Source organism: Capsicum annuum, chromosome 5 (assembly GCF_002878395.1).
Source record: "Capsicum annuum cultivar UCD-10X-F1 chromosome 5, UCD10Xv1.1, whole genome shotgun sequence".
NCBI classification, from domain to species: domain Eukaryota; kingdom Viridiplantae; phylum Streptophyta; class Magnoliopsida; order Solanales; family Solanaceae; genus Capsicum; species Capsicum annuum.
This window is the reverse complement of record NC_061115.1, coordinates 9,296,769-9,305,539: the sequence shown is the minus strand read 5'-3', so window position 1 is coordinate 9,305,539 and position 8,771 is coordinate 9,296,769. Positions and strand designations below refer to the sequence as shown.

The following is an 8,771-nucleotide window of genomic DNA, read 5'->3' as shown; positions in this document are numbered from 1 at the left end:
AATCAGACATGGAATAAACTTATCCTAAAAGCTAGTTTGGTAGAAGAAATAAGAGATAATTAATCTCGAAATTAATTTTAAAATAACCAACAAACCAAACTAAAATATATACCGTCCATATCACTACTTTCGAAGAAGTAGAAAAGTTATTTTCAATAAATTCTTAATGCAGGATAAAAAGATGGTAACTCTTAATAGTAATATTACTCTCGATATTAGTTATTTCTTATCTCTCGTATCAAACGAACTAGTTATTTCTTATCTCTCGTATCAAACGAACAGCAGGGAGTAAAAAGAAATGGTCCAAACCCCTATGCAGGTAAAACATTTTACTTCCTTACAGCTCTATACTAATAGCTTCTTGCCCACAAGAATTCAGATTCTTTTTCTCCCCCTCCCCAAACCCCCTCCCCCCACCCCCAAGGTTAGTGAAATGTAACCCCCCCTTAAAAACTCAACAACTCTTCTTTCCTATGTACTGTCCATGTCCCATTAATTGCCATAGCAGTGTTATTTGAATGTCAAAGTGAAGTTGTAAACAGAAAAAAAAAAAAAAAAAAAAAGGGTCCATTTCCTTTTTGCTACTTTGCATTTACAACACCTTTCTGTGTGTTTTAGTGTGTGTTAGTGTGTGTGGGGGTAGTAGACTAGCAGTATATAAAGAGAGGAAAGCAAAAAGAAAAAAAAAATATGCAGCAGCACCTGATGCAGATGCAGCCCATGATGGCAGCTTACTATCCAACAAACGTCACTACTGACCATATTCAACAGGTCTTGCTTCTTTTTCAATTCTTGATACCCCTTTTTCTTCTTGAAAATCTGCTATTTATCTTGCTGATGTTTTTCTTTTGTGTGTGTGTGTGTGTGTGTGTGCAGTATACTGTTGTTGTGCAGATAAAACTGTGTTCTTTGTAACTGTTAAAGTTTATGGTTGCATGATAACATGAAAAAGATATACTAGTGTAGTTGTTCTTTGAGGTGGTAGGTAGCTAGGGATACTTTTGGTTGTTTATTCTTGGCTTTTAGTTGGTTGTGATCTTTTTTTTATGCAGTTTGGTATGTCTTGCTAAAAGGGTACCTATATATGTACAGTTTACTGTGGTGATCATTAAGCAAATAAAAAAAATATGGTCTTTACAACAGCTAAAGATTCTGGTTGCAGACACTGAAGATGAAACTTTTTTGTGTGATAAGCTATGATAACATGAAAAGGTTATATTAGTGTAGTTTATTTTGAGGTGCTAGGTTGTTTCTTGAGTTTTAGTTGGTTGTGATTTTTTTTAATGCTGTTTGATAAGTACTGTTAAAAGGGTATCTATATTTTATACTCCTTTTTCTTCCTGTATACTGTTGTTGCTGAGATGATTAAGCAGATAAAAGTGTGTTCTTTATAACTGTTAAAGATTCTGGTTGCATGATACATGAAAAGGATATACTAGTGTAGTTTTTTGAGGTGGTAGTTAAAGCTTATGGTTGCTTTTCTTGGATTGTAGTAGTTGTGATCTTTTTTCTTTATGCTGTTTTTGTTCTTGTTGTTACCCTTGTCTTCTTTGAAAATATGATATTTATTCTGCTGATGTTTTTCTTATGTACAGAGATGATTAAGCAAATAAAAGTGTGTTCTTTATAACTGTATAAGTTTCTGGTTGCATGATACATGAAAAGGAATATACTAGTGTAGTTTCTTGAGGTGGTAGTTAAAGCTTATGATTGCTTTTCTTGGCTTTTATAAGTAGTTTTGATCTTTTTTCTTTATGCTGTTTGAAAATTTTTGGTAAAAGGGTGTCGATAATTTATGGTCTTTTTCTTCCTGTATACTGCAGAAGAGATGTTAAGCAAAGAAAAATGCTATGTTGCTCGGGCTCTTCAAAAATGTAACAGGATGTGTGTTAGATCCTTCAAAAGTAGTGCATTTTTGAATGATTCGGCACGGGTGTGGCGACGTTTTCGGAGAGTCCGAGCAACTTAGGAAAAATGTGTTCTTTGTAACTGATAAAGCTTCTGGTTGCACACAGAGAAGATGAAGCTTCTTTCTGTAATGAGCCATGATAAAATGAAAAGGACAAACTTTGGTAGCTAGGGATACTTTGGTTGTTTATTTTTGGCTTTTAGTAGGTTGTGATCTTTCTTTTGTGCTGTTTGATAAGTCCTGGTAAAAGGGTTGCATGATATACATGAAAAGGATATGCTAGTTTGGTTGCTTTTTTTGGCTTTTAGTAGTTGTGATCTTCTTTTTGTGCTGTTTTATAAGTTTTGCTAAAAGGGTATCTATATTTTATATTCTTCTTTCTTCCTATGCTTCCCTTTCTTATGTGAGATGCTTATGATTAAGCAAATAAAAATGTGTTCTTTAGAACAATTAAAGGTTCTGGTTGCACACAGAAAAGATGAAACTTTTCTCTGCGATGAGCCGTGATAACACGAAAAGGATATATTAGTATAGTTATTTTTGAGGTGGTAGGTTGTTTATTCTTGGTTTTTAGTTGGTTGCTATGTTGCTCGGACTCTTCAAAAATGTCATAGGGTGCGTGTCAGATCCTTCAAAAGTAGTGCAATTTTGGTGGATTTGACACGGGTGCGGCAACATTTCTGGAGAGTCAGAGCAACTTAGGTTGGTTGTGAGCTTTTTTATGCTGTTTGATAAGTCTTGGTAAAAGGGTGTCTTATATGCTTTTTTTGTGTGTAGCATACAATTGCGCGGAGATGATGTATCAAATAAAAATGTGTTCTTTATAACTGTGAAAACTTCTGGTTGTATAATATATGACAAGGATATTACTAGTGTAGCTGTTTTTCGAGGTGTTTGGTTGTATATTCTTGGCTTTTAGTTGATCTTTTCTTTTTATGCTGTTTGAATAAGTCCTGGTAAAAGGGTGTCTATATATGCTTGTGTAAGACGGTAAGAGATGATTAAGCAAATAAAAATGTGTTCTTTATAGTTAGTTATAAGATTCTGGTTGCACACAGAGAAGATGAAACTTGTTTCTGCGATGAGCCATGATAACATGAAAATGATATACTTTGGTAGCTAAGGATACTTTGGTTGTTTATTCTTGGCTTTTATTAGGTTGTGATCTTTTTTATTTTTAATGATGTTTGATAAGTACTGCTAAAAGGGTATCTATATTTTGTAATCTTTTTATTCCCCCTCTATTGCTTTAGTTAATGTGAGGTACTTTTATGAATAAAGTATACTGTAGAAGAGGTTTGTTCTTCCAAATAAAAATGTCTTCTTTTAAAAGTTAGAGTTTCTTTCTATGATGAGCCATGATAACATGAAAAGGATATAATTGTATAGTTGTTTTTGAGGTGATAGGGATACTTTGGTTGTTTATTCTTGGCTTTTAGTTGGTTGTGATATATTTTTATGCTGTTTGATATGTCCTTGCTAAAAGGGTGTATATCTATCTATATTTTATAATCATTTTCTTCCTCTTCTTCTCCCCCTCTGTTGCTTTTGTTAATGTGAGATGCTTTTATGTATACAGTATATTGTGGAAAGAGATGAATAAGCAAATAAAAGTGTGGTCTTTATGACAGATAGAGTTTTAGATGAGTTGGTTCTAATCACTTTAACATGAGTGTCGGTTGTAAATAGTAAGCTTAAATGTTCAAATATCCTTGTTCATTTGCTCCATGCTATTCATATTTCTATTTGGATATTTAGGTGCATGAATTTGTTGTTTTTAAGGTAAGCAAGTTCGTTGTATATGTGAAACTATATACTAGCTTTGGGTCTAAAACTATTATGGAAAACCTTCAAATATCTTTTTGTGCTCGCATAACGTAGGAGATGTTTTTCTAATGATAGCAAGTAGCTTAATGTTTCGCTCACTTGAGGAAGCGTTTTGAAACGATAATTAAGTAAATAAATGTGTATTTCTCTCCAATGTGTTATGTTTTTAGATGGGATCATCACAAAAGTACATTTAGTTTTGAGGTGGTATATAGTTAGCGGATACTTTGGTTGATTGTTCTTGGTTTTTAGTAGTTGTAATCTCTTTTCGTGTTGTTTCATTAATCCTGCTTTAAAAGGGTATCTTCTTAAAGGTTTTGCTGACACTTCAACATATACTAATGCAGATATTTTTGAGGTAGTAGCTAGGTGTGATTACTTTGGTTGCTTACTCTTGGCTTTTAGTAGTTGTAATCTTCTCTTCCTTTTATACCCTTTGGTAAGTAAAGGGTATGAAAGGGAGCGTTGGAGTAACTAGTGCAGTTCTCGCCCTGCCATGTGACCAGGAGGTCACGGGTTAACCCGAACAATCTCTTGCAGGGTAAGACTGCTTTAATAGACCCTTATGGTCTAGTCCTTCCACCGACCCCACACATAGCGGGAACTTTAATGCACCGGGCTACCCCTTTGTTTCATAAGTAAAGGGTATGTATGTTTTGGTTCTAGTCTGCTCGTTTTCTCGTTTTCTTGAACTTTTTGAACAACTTCTGCAAATTAACCGGAGAGAAAAATATCAGAAGGTTATGAGTTTCTTTTGTTAATGTCAGATGTCACCTAATATAGTGTTTGTAAAAAGGGCCATATATTCTTGTTGGAAAGTGATTTTGAGTATTCTAATAGATACTAGGTGCAGTTGGTAGTGTTATCTAAGTGACTAAGTGCATGTATTTTAAGGGGCGTTTGGCCAAGAAAATTGTGTTTATTTGAAAAAATTAATTTTTGTTTTCAAAGTGAAAAATGATATTTGAAATTAGAGTCGTGTTTGACCATGAATACTAATTGGAGTTGTTTCTGGATTTTTGCGAGTAATTTGAAGTGAAAATAGCTTTTTGGCGCGTTTGAGATTCCAGAATTCAATGGCCGAAAGTAAAAAAATTTCATGGCCAAATGCGACCTTAGTTATTCTAGATGGTTAATTAAGTAATGGTTCATGTAACTAAATCTAATATGCATTACCCGAGTTGAGGTTCTTTTGGAAACGATCTCCCTATCTCCTCGAGGTAGGGGTAAGGTCTGCGTACACTCTATCCTCTCCAGGCCCCAGACCCCACTTATGGGACTGCAGTGGCTTTGTTATTGTTGTTGGTTCATGTAACTAAAGTTTTAAGAATCATTTATTGAACCTATAAAATCCCTTTTGCAATATGTTTAGTGTGCTTCTTGTTTATTTTCCTCTTTGTGCTTTATGATATTATGAAGAGCCAACCTTATATCGATCGAGATAGGGTTAGGATTTATTGTTTATGTGTTTTGAATTTGCCGCCAAACCCGTAGTTCGTTTGAGTTGGTTATCTATACATTTTTAATGAACTTCTTAATACAAATACAAGATCTTAGCAAAAGTTATTGGATTCGTCAGAACAGGTATCTAATAGTGAGATAGCTTACATTTTCTAACTGAATGGTTAGCTAGTAGGGTAGCTACAGCTGCTTTGGCTGTTCTTTTTTGATATTTTGGGCATTTCGTATGATGTTACCATAATATTAGCTTATGCTGGCTTTCTTTTTTCCTATGTTAGTATTTGGATGAGAACAAATCACTCATTCTGAAGATTGTTGAGAGCCAGAACTCCGGGAAACTCGGCGAATGTGCAGAGTAAGTATACTGCATTTTTTTTGTTTCGTTGAAACAATAACGTACCCAGTGTAGTCGCACGTTGGGTTTGGGAAGGGTGGTGTGTACGAAGACCTTACCCTTACCTTGCGTACATCCTACCCTCCCAGACTCCACTTGTTGGATTACATTGGGTATGTTGTCTGCAACATTTTTGATTCTTGAACGTTGAAAAAAATAAGAAAAAGGAAATAACTAATCTCTCCTTTCAGTTTGTCTTCTTACGTCCGTTTTAGTCTCTTTAAAAAAGAATGTTACGTACATTTTATATTTAGTAACACTTTAAGTTCAATATGTTTAAGAGTAGCACAAAATTGGAAAGGTATTATGGTACTATCTATCCATTTTATAGTTTTGAGATAAAAGGATTCAAAAGTTTCTCTTACTTTCAACTCTGTACACGGTCAAAATAAAAGACGTAAAATGAAACGAGCTAATTTCTGTTGTGGCAGGAACCAGGCTAGGCTTCAGAGGAATCTGATGTACCTTGCTGCTATCGCTGATTCACAACCTCAACCTTCTAGCATGCATTCTCAGGTAATAAAGCCATCTTGTGATATTGGTAGAGAAGGAATTGTAGCCTTTTTTATATGGTTTTAGATGCTGCTCACCTCGTCGATCACTTGGCTTTTCTAGGATTGAAGCTATATATACTGGCTTTTTACACCGTTAGTGCTATTTTAATATGTTATAACACGTTATTTACCATTTATTATAGGTTACCAATCAAGGCTTATAAATAAATTTACTTGTAGTTATCTCTTAATTGATCCAATCGTCTAAATATTTGCTTGTACCATATCGATTTTCATTTTTGACATACTTTGTGCCTTAGTAGTACCCGCTTGATCCTCAATACCCCGAATCATTTGGTCATCATTTTGTTGGATTGTAAGTTGAGCTCTTAGTAACATATTATTATAGGGCACAAAGAAGACGGAAAATGGACGTAAACCTGAAGCACACTAATAATATATAGAACTCTACTCTTAGTTAACAACATTACTAGAGGATTTTTAGAGGTGTCAAAAGGGACTTTAGAACATAATAATGCACCTAAATGATGCAAATGATAATTTATATTTGGATAACATAGAAGTCATGCACTTCGATATCGTATAAATTAAAGAGCAAGTTTCATGCACCGTCAGGTCATCCAAAACTTCCTTAAGAATCGTGATTTGATATCCTGATAATAAGTTGTGTTACCTTCTGGAACAAGTGAGAATAAACAACAACCACCACCACCCGATTTTAGGGAGGGTGAGATGTACGTAGAACTTACTCCTACCTTTTCGAACAGGTTTAATAAATACAAAAGAATAAAGAGGCTATGATGAAAATATCAAATGAAAGAAAACTTAGTATCAACAAGGTAGTGTAAAATGTATCTACATTGAAAGCGTGTATTATTAAAACTCTCAGTTATGTGGGCACATATCCTTGAGCTGAGGGCCTATCTGAAACAACTTCTCTACCTCTGAGGTAGTGGTAAGGTCTGCGTACTCTCTACCCTCCATAGACTCCACTTTGAGTGATTAAACTAGGTATATTGTTGTAGTTACATGGGCACATTATATTTCCTTATACATTTGTTTATAACAACATACTCAATATATTCCCGCAAAGTGGGCTTTGGGGAGGGTAAGTGTTCGTAGTCTATACCACTACCTCAGAGGTGAGATAGAGAGGTTGTTTCCGATAGACCCCGGGTTCAAGACAAAAAACAGTCTAGAAAAGAAATAGTAAAGGAACAAGAAATGATAGGTATTCACACACTAAATAGTATAATATACATTTGTTTATAAAAATGGTTAAAATGTACTTGTGTAGTTCTCTTCCGGTGGGATGATGCAGCCAGGGACACACAATTACCTGCAGCAGCAGCACCAACAAGCCCAACAAATAGCAACACAATCACTCATAGCTGCAAGATCCTCTTCAATGCTCTATGGACAACAACAACAACAACAGCAGCATCAATTATCGCCATTTCAACAAGGCTTGCATGGTAGCCAACTTGGCATGAGCTCCGGCAGCGGTGGAAGCACTGGTTTTCACATGCTTCAAAGTGAATCATCACCTCATGGTGGTGGTGGTGTAAGTGGTGGTTTCCCTCATGACTTCGGCCGTGCAAATAAGCAAGACATTGGGAGTACTATGTCTGCTGAAGGGCGCGGCAGAAGCTCAGGTGGTGATGGTGGTGAGAATCTTTATCTTAAAGCTTCTGAGGATTGAAAGTTTAAGGTTTTACTAATAATTTTAAGGTAGTAGTAGTAGTAATGATAGGGAGGAGGAGGTTTTAGCTTTTCTTGTCAACTAATTAGGAACAAGATTTAGTTGGGCAAGAATTTTGATGAAAGAATTATGGTTAAGTAATGGAACTTGTGTAATATGTGTTGTTAAACACAAAGTTTCTCCCTTTTTTTTTGTTGTTGCATGTCTAATGTGATGTACATTTTGTTAGGTCATTTTGATTTGATTTGCTTTTCCTCATGAGCTTGTTAGGGTTTACGTTGCTCGGACTCTTCAAAAAATATTGTCAGGTGCATTGTAAGGTCTTCCAAAGTTATTGTGTTTGGAGGATTCGAGATGCACCGAACAACACATTTTTTGGAGGATTCGACATAGGTTCAGAAATAATTTTGGAGAAGTCGAGCAACTTAGGTTAGGATGTAGTTTGCGTGTTTGGAAATTATAGGAACAACAACATACGCAATGTATTCTCACATAGTGGGGTCTGAGGAGTGTTACACAGTGTATTCTCACACAGTGGGATCTAAGGAGTACAAAGTGTACGCAGTCTATACCACTACCTCCAAAGAAGTGGAACTGTTGTTTCTGATTGACTTTCAGCTCAGGACAAAAATGACGGTAAACAAAGCCGTTGTTTGGAACTAGCAGTCATGAATTTTTGAAAACATACCACAACATACTTGGAAGTACGTAATCTCAAAAATGAGGTCTGGGAAGGATAACATTTCCGTTCTTACTTTTATGTATGTTAGTAGTGGGGTTAAAGAGACTGTTTTTGATAGGTCCTCAATTCGATGATGCATTACCAAAATATGCTCTTTGGAAAAGGTATTACATTAAGATATTTGTGCTCATCTGGAGATTAAATTGATTAATAATTAGTCTGATATTTACATCTATATCCAAAATCATATGTTCTATGTTTATATCAAGCCTAGTAATTTA

The 8,771-nt window shown here is 35.2% G+C and overlaps 1 protein-coding gene across 2 annotated transcripts; it reads left to right on the top strand.

Moving 5' to 3' along the window:
• The first annotated feature begins 326 nt into the window (after positions 1-326).
• LOC107870303 (GRF1-interacting factor 1) lies at positions 327-7,983 on the top strand. Of its 2 annotated transcripts, none has more exons than XM_016716793.2 (4): positions 327-771; positions 5,476-5,552; positions 6,023-6,107; positions 7,404-7,983. In XM_016716793.2, the coding sequence occupies exons 1-4, from the start codon at positions 691-693 to the stop codon at positions 7,806-7,808; spliced, it is 648 nt and encodes a 215-aa protein (XP_016572279.2). In that variant the 5' UTR covers positions 327-690; the 3' UTR covers positions 7,809-7,983. The 2 variants fall into 2 exon arrangements, with proteins under 2 accessions (XP_016572279.2, XP_016572280.2); XM_016716794.2 differs by having other exon boundaries at positions 383-771; positions 7,428-7,983.
• The last annotated feature ends 788 nt before the right edge of the window (positions 7,984-8,771 follow it).